The sequence below is a fragment of the Zingiber officinale genome, chromosome 2B (assembly GCF_018446385.1).
Source record: "Zingiber officinale cultivar Zhangliang chromosome 2B, Zo_v1.1, whole genome shotgun sequence".
Taxonomy (NCBI): domain Eukaryota; kingdom Viridiplantae; phylum Streptophyta; class Magnoliopsida; order Zingiberales; family Zingiberaceae; genus Zingiber; species Zingiber officinale.
Window position 1 is genome coordinate 84,772,097 of NC_055989.1, and position 17,585 is coordinate 84,789,681.

The 17,585-nt window shown below is 37.3% G+C and overlaps 1 protein-coding gene across 3 annotated transcripts; it reads right to left on the minus strand.

Annotated features, from left to right (window-relative positions):
* Positions 1–1,104: 1,104 nt before the first annotated feature.
* Positions 1,105–11,522, minus strand: LOC122046149 (flocculation protein FLO11-like). 3 transcript variants are annotated; one of them, XM_042606694.1, is made up of 10 exons: positions 11,105–11,522; positions 10,175–10,218; positions 8,486–8,595; positions 7,453–7,627; positions 7,024–7,317; positions 6,851–6,937; positions 3,991–4,123; positions 3,695–3,918; positions 2,148–2,227; positions 1,105–2,068 (listed from the first exon to the last, which is right to left on the minus strand). In XM_042606694.1, the coding sequence occupies exons 1-10, from the start codon at positions 11,349–11,351 to the stop codon at positions 1,663–1,665; spliced, it is 1,800 nt and encodes a 599-aa protein (XP_042462628.1). In that variant the 5' UTR covers positions 11,352–11,522; the 3' UTR covers positions 1,105–1,662. The 3 variants fall into 3 exon arrangements, with proteins under 3 accessions (XP_042462628.1, XP_042462627.1, XP_042462626.1); XM_042606693.1 differs by having other exon boundaries at positions 1,105–1,502; positions 1,619–2,068; positions 3,695–4,123; XM_042606692.1 differs by having other exon boundaries at positions 3,695–4,123.
* Positions 11,523–17,585: the final 6,063 nt, after the last annotated feature.

Consider the following 17,585-nt stretch of genomic DNA (forward strand, 5'->3'; position numbering starts at 1 on the left):
TATGTGTTACCGTGTTTGGGAGAAAAGTGAGGGTAATGAAGGTTAAATATATAAAGTTACAAAATTATCCTCATTTTTATTAAAGACTTGAGCATTTAAAAATCCAATGCATCTTGCATACATTTATTGGTTAAGAATTATACATTCAAATAATTGTAGCTCATTTGTTAAAGTCGACATCGGCATCGCCGTTGGCATCAGTGTTGGCGTCGACGTCGAAGTCGGCGTCTACATCGGTGTCGGCGTCAGTATCGATGTCGAAGTCGGCGTCAGCGTCGGCGTCGAAGTCGACATTAAAGTCGGTGTCAGCATTGACGAAGTGTGAGCGTTGGATGGTGCTAGTCAGGTGATGTGAGTGTTTTTCGTCGTCATATAAAAAATACCTAAAATAATAATTTTTATAATTAATAAAATAGGGATAAAATTAGAATATATATTTTTTTAATTCCCTTTACCCTTCCTTACACCCCAAATCGAGATGTAAAAAATTCTTTCGTTTCATGGGTAAGAAAGATTAAAGTTTACCCTTCCTTACTTTTCTTTTCCGTAACTCATTTCTTTCCAAACAAGATTTTAAATTTCTCTTCCTTTTCTTTACCCTTCCCTCACTTCCTCCCAAACAGTGCGTTAGTAGATGATGAAGGAACACCGTGGTCGGTGGAAAGAACAGAGAATTGGTTTACTTTTAAAGATGAATACAAAATAGAGAAGAAGAGGAAGAATTATTTACCAACTAAGGTGATTCGTTTAGGGGTTGGTTAGTGTAGGCAAGTTCACCAAATGTAGCAAAAGTTTTGGAAATGCCGGGTGAGATTAGATTTGATAAACATGTTGTGGTGGTGAAATTATTTGAATGATTTCTTATGATTTTATTTATTTATTTTTGATAATTCATGTGATTAACCTATCATATAGATTTCAAGCATAACTTATACACACTCAGAAACTAATCTCTAGATGTCGATCACTGATGCTTCAAGTCCAACGGCTTCGATACTCCATGAATCTTACCGACTCACTCATCCATGTATGAACATATACTTTTCATTGCCAGAGCATCACATAAACAAGGATTACAATGGGGAAGAAAAGGATCAAGATAGCTTTGATGCCCTCTAAAGATTGTATTCTAATAAAACTAAAATACAAATATTGTACAAGAAACCATTATATTTATATGACTCAAATTAAACCTAACTTAATCTCATTAAATGCTTAAAAAAAAAAAGATCCGCTGCTTTAAAAATTACATGGAAGATGGTTTATACCAGTAATGCATTCCCTAGTTAAACTTATACATAAGATGTAGACACTGAAGTTGCTCTATAACTGTTCAAGTATACTGCATACAATTCTTTCTTTATCAACTGAAGCCAACTCAGAAAAGTGATTATTGTTGTTTTTCTCAATCTGCAGAACAACCAAGCAAGCTAAGTCGACTGACTCCAGTTTGATCAGAACCAAATCCAACTGAGAAAGTGATTATTGTTGTTTGTCTCAATCTGCAGGACAACCAAGCACGCTAAGTCGACCGACTCCATCAGTTTGATCGGAACCAAATCACCGTATGTATATTACATACTGTGCAGAATAACTAAAGCACTCGACAGATATGTACCTTTGCTGAAAAGACCCATAACTTGATTGCTATTTTATCGACCACTAATAGAGTTCACTTTCTGTGCCCCTAAACCAGAAAGTTAAGCTGCGCTGTTCTTCAGATCCGAACTTGAACTGTGGTTCTGGTGTGTCAGTCACGGTAGGGTTGGAAGTAGTTGCGAAGGAGAAATTGAGACCACTGTCATGACTAGGAGAGCGAAAGCTAAATGATGGGATGTTATTAGGGATGGAAGTGGGGATTGTGGGAACAAGTGCAGTCGAGCCAGGTATTGCTGGGGGTTCAGGTGAAGCATTTAAAGAGGTGGAGCTGGAAACAGGAACCTTGAAGGCAACATCTGCTGGCGATGAAGTTAAAGCAGGTGTAGATGGTGTTTCAGATAAATCCTTTAGCGGCGTGGAGCTGGAAATAAGAACCTTAACGACTGCATCACGACTTTTCTCAGTGGCCCTGAAATTAAAACTGGAAATTAGGTCTATATAAGCATAAGAAGAGAAATATCCAAGAAACTGGAGTTGTTTTGACTAACCCCAGCAGTTGGTCTTTGCCCATCAGAGTCACAGATGGCAAAACCTCGTTATGATCTTTCATTGTTGGCATGGCTGTAGCCTACATGATGAAATAAATTTAGGAATTATTAGCGCGCAAAATATGCTATAGAACAAGCACAAAACATTCCTACCATAGAGTTGTAGCTATTTCCAACTCACACGAAAACAATAGATATTAAGAAACAAAATTGCCACAATTCCTTTTCTTTAGATTTTTCTTGTCTAAAAAGAATTATATGTTAGTCTGGTTGCAAACTAATTGGCCAGAAGATATTCTAGATCCATGGAAGCACATTGTTTTCCATTCTTTTGGGTGATAATTATCATGTACTCGGTAAAAAACTGACAAATTGGCCACCATGCAAAGACCATGAAACAGAAAGCTGCCAACTCCCAACCGCCAAGTACAAAACTCGGGATATCAAGTTCAACATGAATCAACCATGTTCAGATTCAGCACAAACCCACAAAGTTCAATGTCGAGCCTAGGAAACTGCACAACATTAAGGCTGTGTTTACTTGGATGGAAAGTCAGGAGCAGAAAGAAAAAGTCTCACAAAATTACATAGGGAGCTCCACCTATGTACATCTTTTGAGTCATTTCCCCCCTCCCCCTTGTATCTTCATCCAAGCAAATTGACTCTCACCCCAAGCCAAAATTTCCAAGTGTGCGGTTGCAGACGCCGTTCATTCAACTCCCTCAAATTCAGTATCTCCTCAAATCCCTGAGATGGGGATGGTATTCTCTCTAAAATGTTTGACCTGACATGATTGGGAAAATGAAGAGGGGACAACTCGAATAACATAAAAATTACCAGAAAACCATAAGCCATTTTTCCAGTTTGGTGTTATATTCCTCTTTTAATTGAGCTCTTCTTATACTTAGAACATATTTTCCACACTACAATTTTTCAATTTCATTACACATCCTAAATCCTGTCAATTTTCCTTCAATTCAAGGAAATAATCCCTATCCAATCCCATTCGATGTCATTCTCTTGAATCCTTCAGGGTCAGGCATACACTCCCCAATCAAAACTCTTTGGAATCATATTCTTCACTTTTGCCAAATTTCTTCCAGATGGGGCTGTATTCCCTATCAAAACTATATGTTTATCAACTTATCACCATTCCATTAAAACTAAATTGTCTTACTCCTGATTATATAAAATTCTGTCATATTGCCACTGGTATTTAAATTCTACCAAATTATTTCTTATGAGATCATATCTCTTGCTCTATCCCAAACTAAAGAGTGGCATCATATCAATTACTCCATTGAAGTCAATTCTCCATTCTATCAACTTTATTTGTCTAAATAAATCATGTAAAGTAAATACAAAAAAGAAATGATTGTGTAATGAATGTTTCATATAGTAGCACTTTAATTTAGTAATTTAATGTTCATATTAGAAGATCAGCTAGTACAAGCAAATAAATTTGCAAGCCTACAATAAGTATCTGCTACAGGCATGGGAAGAGAAATAATTAAGCAAATAAATGATAGAATAGAAACCAAAAATACCTTATCTTCAGGAAAATTATCTTTCTCAGTAGCACCTTTACTCAATAACGAGGCTTTTGTCTTTCCATCGTCAGGTGTCTTTGTATGCCAATCACTAGCAAATTTTGAGATAGATTTGGTTCCAATCATTTCCGGACTATATACCATTTTCTCTTTAGGCGAAGGAATGGTTCTATTGAGGTGATCTAGTATTTTCATAGCTATTTGAGTGGATTTTGGAGGAACTGAAGGAAAATGTACATCTTCAGAACCTCCAGCAATGTGGAAATTTGAGTTTAGTGTCATTGAATCTTTACCATCACTTGCTTTCCAGGTGGATGATAAGTTCTTTGTGTCAGTTGGTGCTGTTGATGGCGTAGAGGAAAAATTAACAAGATTTGAATCAAGTAACTCTTTGGAAGGAGTTGATTCACTATACTTTGGTGGAACCTGGTGAATGAAAAGGATGAAAAAAAATAACCCATTCAAATAACCATCATTTCCAATAAAAAGAAAAGAGAAAACAAAGAAACTCAGCAAATGCAAGATAAAGCAATAGTATAGCAAAATTTATCTCAGCAGATACAGAAAAAAAACTGTTAACCCTTCAATTAAGTTGTCTCACATATATGCTTAGTAGCCTCATATTAGGATTTGACTAAATATCCAAACAATGAAGGTATAAAATCAATGCGGCTGACCACAAATAGTTGAAACAGGAAAGGTTTGATGAATGCCAATTCAATTATCTAAATCACTTTCAATTTTGTTAAAGAGTAAGTTACTCATTTTATCCCATCAAACCTTCAAATTAATTGATCCCACTAATCCAGATCTATTGGTTGTCTTTAAGCATGCTTACAACACCTTGACATATTTTCTATTATTTTATCATCTAAATAAGCCACAACCTCATGAAGAGGTAAACCCCTTTCCCCCCAAGTAATCACACACGTCAATCTCAACATTCCATTCCCATCTCAACTAAACTTTTTGTCTCTATTGTTTCTGAATTATTCACTACACGGGCTCATAAAGCATGGTTACTGACACATTTTCTTTGTAGTCTGAAACACACCTAGGCCGATTTTTATTAGAGGGTCATGGGGGGAGTTTTATTCAATTGTCAGACTACAAAGAAAATGTGAAAAAATATGTCAAGGTGTTGTAAGCATGCTTAAAGGTGTCAACTAACCGCCTAGGCGCCAGCTAGCCGCACCGAAGCCTTGGAGGGATTAGGCGGCCCTAGGCACCGACTAATCGGTCGAATCATCTAGACTCCGTGGAAATAGTATAGGGTTTTTATGATTTGTTTTTAGTTTGAACTTTTAAATTAAAAGCCCAATTAAAAAAAAATTGAAATGTAGCATTTGTGTGTGTGTGTGTGTTGAGCTTAAGTTTTATAAGCCCTAAACTTTGGTCCAACAAGAAAATCAATTTGTTGGTTTTCTCTAACGGCTAGCACCAAACTTCATCTTCATTGTATTGAGTAACCAAAGCTGGAAAAATTAGAACGAATTTAGAAGCCCACATTTTGGAGCAATCAGAGAGGGAAATCAATTTGAAGAAAAATTTGTTGTTTGATCTTTCCTCAATTGAGCGACTTGGAAGAGATTGAATTGGAGGTTGGCCAAAATCTCATCCTTTGGAAATGTCATTTATTAAATATTTGCAATATTCATTAAAGTTGAAAGGTAATTTATTTTAATTTTAATGTAATTTATATTGATACCATGGAATCCGCCTAGCGATGCCTAGTCCCTATACATGCAAATTGAAAGATAATTTGTTTTAATTATTATGTAATTTATGTTGATACCGTGAAATCCGCCTAGCGGACATCTAGTGCCTAGTCCTCGCCTAGGCGCTAGTCTGGCACCCGACTAGCGCCTAGCGAATTTTAGAACCTTGAACAATATCACTTTACAAATTGTTGAATTATAGATTCAAGATATCCAAAACCATTAATTGTGATTTTGAGTCCATCAAAATCATTTATTATCCTTTCTAGTGCGAAATACATTTTATATATTCAATCTAAATTATCTTGGCGCAAGACTTAAAATAGTAAAATTGACATGACAAATTGTTACAAATTTGTTCTAGCTAACTTTCATTTAATTAGGACAATATCTAATGCTATTTAAGAAAAAAAAACAAGGACTAAAATTGTCCATTGACATAAAACTACTATTGAAAAAGCTCATTTGTTAATATATATATATATATAAATGTCTTGGCACAATAATTTCCTAGAAATAGTATGTTAAACAATTTCCAAGTCAAGTAAGGCCACGCACAAATCATCATTCTCCCTATACTTCATTGTTAATTTTCTTACTAAATTAGGAGAATGTAAATATGCTATTCATGCATCTATAATGCAAATAGCACAGCACAACTGTGAACAGTTTTAATGTCCTTGAGACATCATTCACCCTAGTAATCACTAAGAGAAATTAATGCACTGTATATTAAAGATTTCTTTCTAGATTACTACAATGATTGCACAACATACAGTTGTTTATTTTTCTATCAGTACTTTTCCAGGAGAAAAGAGAATTTTTTTTATTAACTTCAAAGTTTCCCATGTAAGCAAATTGCTAGTCTACTAACTTCTAGGACTGATGTCAACAAACCGAGAACTGAATACCACCCTTGAATAACAAAAAAAAAAGATATATTGCCATAGTCTATAACAAAAAAAGTTATTGGCAGATTGTTAGGCCTCCCTGATAACTCTAATTTCAGCTTCTATTAAATAGTTCCATAGTCTTAACTCTGTGATATTTTTTTTATTAGCTTCAAGTTTCCCATGTAAGCAAATTGCTCGTCTACTAGCTTCTTATTATTCTGGTTACAACAGACCTCGTGTCAGCAAACTGAAAATTGCATGCCAACCCATGAAATAATAAAAAAAAAATGCTATAATTGCAAACTTGAGTATTGCTAACGTGCATTGCCTGATCACTAAAATTTAAGCTTCTATCAAATAGTTCCATTAGAGAAATAGTTCCATAGCCTAATTCTTAGTGAAAGTAGGCTCAAGAAAGATAAGTCTGCTTAGCCACATGTAAATAAGAAAAGAGAAATCACTTGTTCTCTAGCTATATCTTCTATCAAAGAAAAAAAAAGAATCTTATAAATTCCTCTTTTGGGATCAGAGTACGATCTTACCGTGATGCCACGAAGAGAAGCAGAAGATTTCTTCCACCCAAATGATGAAACAGTTCGAGTCCTTTGACTTCCTCTGCCATCTTGAAACTGTTGACATTGAGAAGGATCAGAGATGCCACCTTAACAATCAACTTAAGAAAACCAAAATTATACAGATAATGCAAATCACAAACCTTTGATTTTGAGAAAATTGAAACAGAGTAAGGAGTTCGTCTGGAACTGTACGGCTCCACCTTGAGTCCAACAGTTTTAGGAGTAAGATGGTTTCCATTATTCTCCACAATTGCTCCAGGCCAGCACACAGGTGTTCTCACCAGTGACGAGTAAGCCAATTCCGATGCCAATGCATTATTGTCTGCTGCCTTATTTTTTAATACTCCTTCAGGAGGTTCATGGTAGGGCTCAGTAACTAGTCCTTCCATGTAGGCTTTTGCAATTTCAACGGGTGAAGAACTACCATCATGTACCTACTCAAATTGAACAAATAGGTAATTTTGTTAGAACGACACATCAACACAGTGAACTTATAAACAAACATTAACAGTCAATAAGTTAGCAAGATCAAATCTTGGCCAAAAGGTATGTCATAGTTAATGTCTTACTACTAGAGTCTTCAAAGATTTCTCAGATTTTGGTGTTAACAATTGCCCAGACAGCACAAGGGATTGTGATTTAATTGGAACTTGTTGGTTCAATATGCCATTAGTTTCTCCATGTTGATGGGAAAAGTCTCTTGTCCTTGACTGCAATAACTCTTTCAAATGCTTGGACTGTTCTCTGGACAGGAAGACAACAATTAGCAAATTCACCCTGATTAACAATGGTTTACCAGCATTGTTAGTGGTTGTCTTTGTTGTTCCACAACCCTCTCTCAGAAGCTACAAGGACATAACAATACAAATACATTTGCAGATAAAAATTGTAAGAGAGAGAGGAGACTTGGTTGAAACCTATAAAGTGCAAACTTCCCACAATCGATTGAAAAGCATAGCAACTTCAATAGAAACTCACAAGTATATGACAGTACAAATACAATTGCAGATAAAAATTTTAAGAGAGAGAGGATCTGGTTGCAACTTGTAAAGTGCAAACTTCCCACAATTGGTTGAGATTAAGAGGCTTAGCAACTTCAATAGATAACTTGCTTGCATTGATTCAATAACCCAGTGAACTTAATTTTGTTGGCTAGTTTAATTTAGCATTTAACCAATTCTTTACATAAAGAAACAACAACTTATATTAATCAAAAGAATCTACCTTACTTTAGTCCCAAAAGAAGAAAATATATATATATATATATATCATATTCTGTACTCCTGCAACTTTCTTTTGTTGTTGTTAATACTCTTAATTGGCAATTATGAGAGGAAATGCCATGACCACTATGAGAGGCATGCCAGGTATGATGATCTCAAAATCAAAATAGAGGATGAATTTAGATATGTAATTTGGTTAATTGACAAAACAGATAGATCATGATTCATGAGCATGATTAACTACCCTGTGATCAATGTTTAATTCATGGAACATAAATATTATATGACAGTTGGTTTGAAAGGTTCATTTCCAAAACTAACAAATAATGGAATAGCAAAGAAAGAAAAGTCAGATTTTATTTAAACAGTATATACTTGCCTAGAAAATGTCCTTTGCTTGAGCCACAGTTCGACTTCAGCAATCCCACTGTTGTCACACATATTAGTTGCTTCACCAAAGGACTGATCATTAGAAGGATCAACAAAAGCCTGGTATTTTTCAGCCAAAAAATATCAATTAGTCACATGCATATTTAAGATTGAAAGTTTTGCCAAAAGTTGTGTGTGTGGACAAGGTGAAATGGTATGCCACAATTTACAAAACCAAGCCACACATTTGTTGGAAGATGTTTCAAAATCAAATTTCAGCAAGGGATTTCAACCATCAGAGTTTGCAACATATCATTATAATATACAGAGGACCCCAATAAAATGGAACAGAATTGTTTGAATATTTGAATTGACCATTCTTGCAGTCCATTGCATTCTCTTATGCAAGACCTACAACAGCCATAAGTTCAACTAAGTTGGATCAGTTACATGGATCTTTTTTCAACCAATAAGATTTGTACAGGGCCGTATCTAAAGAGTAGACACATTGCAATTTGAACATTATGATACACAAGGTTCAAAATCTCAAAGTGTGCCAAAGTTTTAGTCTTTGACTGAACGATATTTGGGTATCGTACCAATGTTTCGATGCATGATGTTGGTAATGGATTGGAGTTGAAGAAAGGAGATGAAACATATGAAAGAGACATTGTCAATGCCGAGCATGGTTTTAAATCTTGTATGATGCCTAAGACACAGTCGAAACATATCATTCCAATAAATTATTGAAACTCAATACGATTGAGCACATACAATGTCTCCTTCATTTGCTTCATCTCCTCATTGACACCATGCATCGGAGAGTGCATCAATACGATACTAGAACAATATCTTTCTAGTAAAAGACTGAAACTACGACCCAATTTGAGATTTTGAACCTTGGTGCCGAGTTGTATCGAGTTTCATTGATTTACCAGAACAATATGTTTCCACCGTTTCACCTGACATGGTACAAAGATTTCGAACCATGGTGGTACAATAAACTGAATAGACCATTTTTGCAGTCCAATGTGCTCTATTATACAAGACGTACAACAACTGTACTATATTGGATCGGTTACATGGATCTTTCTTCTAACAAAAAGATATGTGCGCATATTCTATAATATTAACAAGCAATAACACAAGCAATGATAACCCCAAGCTATGAAGAAAAAGTGAAAATTTGCATTATGTTTTATTGATTGCAATAATTTCTAGCACAAGCCTAACCACCATTCATGTGGCTCATAATCCACATGTAAGAGTGATATTTGTGATGTATAATCACTGAACCATCACAACTAGAGAAAATTTTGAAAAATGGAAAGTGATTCCCACGTCATGTGAAACTCAAGGGAGAAGCCTAGCTTATGTAACAAAATTCTAAGAGAAAAATACAATTTACTGTGAAAGGAACTTTTTTTCTAAAAACTTACTGTTTGCAATTTCTATTTAAAAACATTATATCTAAACATAAATATGTATATAGTCTACAAAGTTTTGCCCATAAACAAATCACATCTCTTGCAAGTTCAAGTTCTGTATCCATCTCCTGCACGAATACTATCAGTTTTTCAAAAGCTTGAATGATCAACAACTGGCTAACACGAGTACAAATCGAAATAGTAAGCAACCAACTAGAATGTATAAAGGCCAGCCAATATAGAAGGAGAATGAGAGTGGTAGTCCTCCTTACATCACGAGAAGAGGAGGGCCTATCACAATCTTCTTGCCTTGATTCTGTAAAACATTTAAAAATAAAAGGATCAGACAATTGAAAAGATTAACAATTAACATGAAAACATAGAATCTTTTTTATAATACATTTTCTTTGTCATCTCTCCATGCAAGTTGATTTGTATAAATTTACAGGGTTAACAAGCAAAATCCACTTAATGGCCATCTTAGGTTGGAAGAAACACTGAATATCTAATCCTTGTTCTGCAATCATGCCTCGTGATGATTGTGGCTCATTCTATGCAATTTTTAACCATGCCAACTATTTCACAAATCGCCTTCAACATTCTAAGAGCACATTGACAACCTAGGCTTCTTAGTTCTTAGGCTTCTGCAGCGTCCAACTCATGTTGTTTCGATTTTTTGAGTTTAAATCAGTACAGATATACCAATTGGAGGGGGAAAAAATCTCACCTTGTCTACTGCTACCCCATACTTTGGACCAAGAGGAAAAATTCATATATTGAATTCTTTTGTTTATTTTATTCTCTCTTTGATTAGCTTTGTAGAAAAAATAGGAGACTTGATCTCTTCTAATTCTAATGTATACAGATAAAGTGGAAATTTTGATATTCTCTTTGAATGAACTACCTGAACCAGTGTTATTTGTGTCTTTCCTGGTCCATTCAAATTTGATTTGTTGTTCTTTAACAGTCAATAACATAATAAATACATCAAATTTGCAAAACAAAGTAAATTAATTAAAACAACAGTGTCATGCCAACCGCGGACAAAAGTATCATTTTTACTCTAAGAAACCGATGTCAATACACTTTTTGCAAGAAGACAACGCCAAAGTACATGCATCACGCAGCGCTACGAGATGTATGTGGGAAGTCTAACAAAGCGACAGAGATAGAGGGAATAGATAGAGATAGAGAGAGCATACGGGGAAGCGCTTCAGAAGTCGAAGGCTGAGGATCATGAATAGAGGCGGAGGTGGAAGCGGCTGCGAATTTGGCAGAGAATACCGCGGGAGTGGGCCGAGCAGATATCCAATCGTACCCTTTGCTCCGCTTCGTAAGCGCGGGGCGATCATACGGCGTGGCCGCAATCCTTGGCCGGATCTCTCTCTGTGTTAGCTTCCCTCCAGTCCCCGCATAGCAATCATCCTCGTCTACTGCCTTCCTCTTCATTGAGTCCGTGATCGAACCCTACGACGACGCCCTTCTCCCTCCCTTCCCTCCCTTGATTAAACGGGATGGAATGTCAGAGGAAGAAGCCCTCGTCCTCGCCGGCCTCCCTCCGACCGCCGCTCGACGCTCTGCCCTCGCGACCAACCAGCAGCAGGCAGCAGAACCAAGAAAGCGCACATTTCGCACCTAGGGCGAGAGGCAAAGCCTTAACGGGCCGGAATTAAGGATCACCATCTCAGCCCACCAGCCCGATCCGAAACATTGCCCCAGTTTAATGTATTCATATTTCAACCAACACCCATATTTTATTAAATGAAAATTAATTGATTTTTTTTTTATGACCTTTTGATTTTCAATTTTTATAATAATATTTTTATTTTTTTAAAAAGTAATAATAATCTACAAAGGAAAAAAAAATCCGAGAGATAAATATATAAACTTCTAGTCTGTCATTTTCATTTTTATGGACTCCATCACTTTATATATTTATTTCTAATTTTTTTTAAAAAAAAATCTCTCCATATTATTTCTTAAATATATATAAAATATCTTTTCTTAAAAAAAGTATTATTCAAATATGTCAAATAAACATTGGACTAACATTCAAAGTCAAATATCAATACTTTCTACTGACTTAACTTCTTGAGTCAAACAAAGTCAAATACAATTTTCACACCTTAGTCTCGATTTATTCATCTGAATTTTGCCTGCTGAGTTTTGGTTCTCATGGATGTTAGGGTCGAAGTGTGTTGGAGGAGGGGGTGAATGGCTCGTTACCCTTGATTGTTTGCTTCTTGATGATGTGCAGCCGAATAAATAACAAGAAACACACCCACAACGTTAACACTGGGATTTACTTGGTATCCACCTCAAGAAGAGGTGACTAATCCAAGGATCCAGCTCTCACTCACTCATTCACTATGAAAATACTCCTTTACGATAACTACCGAATGCGGAGAAACCTTGTACAAGCTCACACACAAAGATATATAAGAACAACAAAATACAAGTTAATACAATATCAAATCTTACAAGATTTACACGGCAGAAACCCTAGCTTGCTTTTCTTCTTGCTTGAATACACCTCTTGACTTACTTAGAAGTGCAACAACACTCCTCTGTGCTCTCTAGAATTGATCGGTTGGGGAGGCTTTGAATCGATCGGTCAATCGATTCAAATCGCCTCTGTGCTCTATGGAAATCGTTGAATCGATCGACCAATCGATCCAGCCTTTCTCGCGTCTGTGTGCGAGAAATCCAGCTCCCAATCGATTGGTTGATCGATTGGGAGAGGTTCTGTGCTCGTGATATTTGCTCCCAATCGATCGATTGGGCCAAATCTTCTTCGCGGCACACATCCAATCGATCAACTAATCGATTGGACTACGGTTCAATCAATCGGTTGATTGATTGATCCACCTTTGACTTGCCTAAATCAAGTCCAAAGTTCCCAAACCCAACATCCGGTCAACCGTGACCTGTTGAAACCTCATACCTAGCATCCGGTCAACTTTGACCTGCTAGGACTCCTTCACCAAGTGACCGGACAATCATTTTGACCCACTTGGACTTTTCTCCTCGTGCCAAGTGTCCGGTCAACCTTGACTTACTTGGACTTACCGTCTCGTGCCAAGTGTTCGGTCCTCCATTACCCACTTGGACTTCCACCAGATGTCCGTTCACCCTTAACTCATCTAGATTTTCTTGTGCCAAGTATCTGGTCAACCCTTTGACCTACTTGGACTTTCCAATACAGGTGTCCGGTCAACCTTGACCCACCTGGACTTCCACGTGTCTGGCTTCACTCACCAAAACTTTCATCTGTCTAGCTTCACTCACTAGGACTTCCCATCTGTCTGACTTCACTCACCAGAACTTTCACCTAACTTCACTCACTAGGGTTTTCACCTGACTTCACTCACCAGGATTTTCCTCACTGTCCAGCTTCACTCACCGGGACTTTCAACTGCCTGGTTTCACTTACCAAGACTTTCACCTAGCTTCATCCACTAGGATTTTCCAACTATCTAGCTTTACTCACTACTCACTAGGTCTTTCACCTGCATTCACTCACCAGGATTTCCAACTGCCTAACCTCCAGTTAGGACTTTTCCAGTCAAGTATTTGGTCAGCTTTGACCTACTTGATTCTTTTTCACACCAAACTGGTCAAACCCTGACCAGAGGGGAATTGCACCAGCAATCTCCCCAATCGGACGATTGCACTTGCAATCTTCACATATTGTCAAACATCGAAACTCAAACATCAAGACTCAGGCTTGAACCTGTTGATGCAATCGACCTAGGTTTGATCGGTACGATCATTGTTTTGATGTGTGTGTCAAAGAGTTTAAGTTAGGCTTTCATATGTGTTTGATATGTGTGTTTGAGTCTTGCAGAACTTCGTGAAACACACATGAGGAGCTTGGTGCAGTTAAGCTTAGGAAGCTCATCCTAGGGCTCGGATCCTTGAGTCGGTGAATGATGGTGTGGAAAACATCCGAGGGACCGCCGGACGAGGAGCAACGGAGTGGAGCCGAGGGAAGCGGACTTCAAGGCAATGTGAAGGATGGCACGGAGAGGAGCCGCGAGCTCGGGTGCATCTGAGGGACGAAGGCCGAGGAAGAGGACTTTAAGGGTGACTCCGGAGAGGAAAAGTGTGAGTGGGTAACAAGGTGCAGTCCAGTCGGTTGTAACTTTTAGCAGTCGACTGCACCAGTCGACTGCGCAGTCGACTGGCAGTGAACAGAAGCATTCTGTTCGCTTAGTCGGTAGCAACCAGTTGACTGATAAAACATGCAGTCGACTGGTAAATGACCGTTGACAGACCGTTGGTGCTGCAAAGTAGCCGTTGGCTACCTCCAACACTATAGCTCCAGTCGACTGATGGTTTTGCCAGTCGACTGGTGCCGGAATGAGTTGATATGATGATCAACTCTCTCCTCTTATTTAAGGGAAGCTTTGGGGCTTGAAGGAGGTTACTGATTATTGTTGAATCACTCCTTGTCATTGCCCAAAGCTTCCAAGCCTACTCTCTTCCTCCTAAACCTAAGTTCATCTTGTAAGAGGAAGAGAACCTTGTTAGAGGTTGTACTCCACTGAGAAGGAGTAAGCTCTAGCCGGAGATTGCCGGGGATTGATCCACCGAAGGATCAAGAGTTCGTCCACCTCAAGGACACGCCGTGGAGTAGGAGCAAGCAATCTCCGAACCACGTAAAGGAATCGTGTTAACGTTTGTGCTCTTACTTATTTATTTTCATTGCTTTAGTTTTCGTATTCCGCTTGTGTAACTAACCTTGTAGAGAAGAATCGAAGTTGGGGGTGACCTAGCTATCCAACCCCCCTTCTAGCCGGCCACCGATCTCCTACAAGTGGTATCAGAGCGAGGACGCCTTTCAACGGACTAATCGCCGAGAAGAACACTTCATCAAAATGGCCGGCTCAAACATTTATCCACCCAAATTCGAAGGAGACTTCTCTTGGTGGAAGAAGAGAATGGAGGTATTTTTTGAAACCGATTTTGACATAATGCTAATCATGGAAAATGGTTTTGAAGTGCCTAGGGATCAAGACAATAAGATACTTGAAAAAACGAGGAGCAAGAAGCAAAGGGAAGAACATTTAGCGAATTCTAAAGTCATACATCATCTACACAATGTTCTTCCCCAACAAGAATTAACAAGGGTTGGAACCTACTCAAGCGCCAAGAAATTATGGGAAAAGCTAGTGGAACTTCATGAAGGGGCATCGGAAGCAAAATTGGCAAGAAGAGACCTCATTCGAACTCAACTCAACAATATCAAACTTGAGAAAGGATAAAAGGTATCAATTTTACATTCTAGAATTAAGGAAATTATTAATGGACTAACAAGTGTAGGTGAGACACTTTCAAATCGAGACATGATGATGAAAGCCCTAAATGCTTTCCCAAGAACCACAACTTGGAGCTCCATTGTAGATTCATACTACATATCAAAGGACCTAGAGAAATCCTTTCTAGATGAACTCTTCTCAACAATGGAGCTTCACGAAACAAGAGTTGAAGGGCTAGATGGAGAAAGATCAAAAGGAGTAGCCCTTGTGGCAAACAAGGGAAAGGGGAAGAAGAAGAAAGCTCCATCTCCATCATCTTCCGATTTCGAAGAATCAAGCGCTTCAATGGATAGCGACCAAGAGACGTATATGGTAAGAAAAATGAGAAGAGCATTTAAAAAGTTTTCAACTAACAAATCTCATGCTAGAAAAAGCTCAAGAAGCAAAAGTAAAACAAGGAGGATCATTTGCTACAATTGTCAAGGAGAATGACACATAAGAGATGATTGTCCTCTCTTGAAAAAGAAGGAAGGAAAGAAGAAGGAAGAAAAAAAGACAAAATAAAAGGGGAAGAAAGTAAAAAAATCTAAAGGCTACATGGGATGATGCATCATCATCGGAGGAAAAAGAGCACCATGTAGTCAATTTTGCTCTAATGGGAATTGATGATGTAGCCTCCACCTCATCCGAACAAGAAGAAGGAAGGAGCTCAAGTGAAGATGAAGAGGGGAGCTCAAGTGAAGGGGGAGGTCAAACTTCGGATTCGGACTTCTCGGTAAGTGAGGTACATAACCTTCCTCCCCATATTTTAATTAAAATTATTTCAAGTACAAATGATGATTTGTTCAAGGCTAAAAGGAAAAACAAGTCTTTGAAATATGATATTAGCATGCTTGAGAAAAATTAGAATCCATGTGCTCTAAGGACAACAATATGCATGCTTCTTCTAATTCTTCAAATGATTCATGTTTAGAAGAAGAAAATAAGAAATTAAGGGAAAAGGTAGAATACCTTACCAATACCCTTAGGAAATTTGAAATTAGCTCTAAAACCCTAAATATGATCATTGGGAGCCAAAGGGCAAGTTTTAAGAAAAATGAGTTAGGATACAATGAACCCAACAATGAAAAGACCTACCATTGTCTACTTGCTATGGGGCAATCAAAAACCAAGACCACAGATAGAAAATGGATCCCCAAGGAATATTTGGTTAACCCAATTAGGAAGAATTTCTATTGGGTGCCAAAATCAATCTTCAAGGGTTAGAGGATTTCAGGTCAAGTCAACCATAGAAATCATAATTCAAATCCTTGAAAAATTGTTGACTTGAGATCTTAAGGGGGAGCACTTAGCCTTGATAGAAATTCATGATAAAAAGGGCTAAGTAGAGGTTATCTTTATCTCACAATGATTTTCATTATTTTCTATTTTCTAACCATAAATGTGAGATGATAGGATGATACAAATAATTCACTTATGCTTATGGTATTTTGATGAGTTATGAAATGTATCAATTTTTAGTGATCATAGGTCAACTATGGGGAAAGAAAATGTTTAATTAATGAACATCTTTCCCATAGTTGGACATTTCAAATATTTTGAAAATAATTCTATGTTTTATTTATAGTGGATAGTTATTTTAAAACATATGAATTCAAAACTAGGGTTTAATTTGATACAAACTTGAGTGTTTTTCAAAGTGTTTGAGTTTTTATCAAAACTTCAAAAATATGATGAATTTTAATGAAAACATATTTTTTCCTTGTTAAAGAATATTATAATAAATATGTATTCAAAATTTCATGATTTTTTGAATTTTCTGGAATATTTTATACATTTCTGAAGTTGGCCTTAGAATGTTGAAAATCAATTTGGGTTTGTGCCAGTCGACTGCGACAGATAGCAGTCGACTGGTGGCTCTTTTTCAGCGCCTTCAAGAGCTGGTTTTGGTTAATTTTAAGCTCACATTGATACCTTGGTATGTGTACATGTTTGGTACAATTTTTGATGGTGTCAAAGGGGGAGAAATTAAGTTAGAAACCTATTTGTGTGCAAACTTGAAAATTAAGGTTGAGAGCATATGTTAAGGGAGAGCTTGGGAATTATGCTTCATGTTTACATATTGCTTCTAATTTTCATGTTGTTATTAATGTCTAACTTAAACATATTGTCACACATCAAAAAGGGAGAGATTGTTGATGCAATCGACCTAGGTTTGATCGGTACGATCATTGTTTTGATGTGTGTGTCAAAGAGTTTAAGTTAGGCTTTCATATGTGTTTGATATGCGTGTTTGAGTCTTGCAGGACTTGGTGAAACACACATGAGGATCTTGGTGCAGTTAAGCTTGGTAAGCTCATCCTAGGGCTCGGATCCTTGAGTCGGTGAAGGATGGTATGGAAAACATCCGAGGGACCACCGG

Excerpts from the sequence above, each read along its gene's own strand:
- LOC122046149 (XM_042606693.1), bottom strand. The coding sequence starts at position 11,351 with ATGAAGAGGAAGGCAGTAGACGAGGATGATTGCTATGCGGGGACTGGA. Across the intron at positions 6,938-7,023 it reads CAATTTTCTCAAAATCAAAG|TTTCAAGATGGCAGAGGAAG; the intron begins GTTTGTGATTTG and ends CAATGTCAACAG. Across the intron at positions 2,228-3,694 it reads ATAATTTTCCTGAAGATAAG|GCTACAGCCATGCCAACAAT; the intron begins GTATTTTTGGTT and ends TTCATCATGTAG.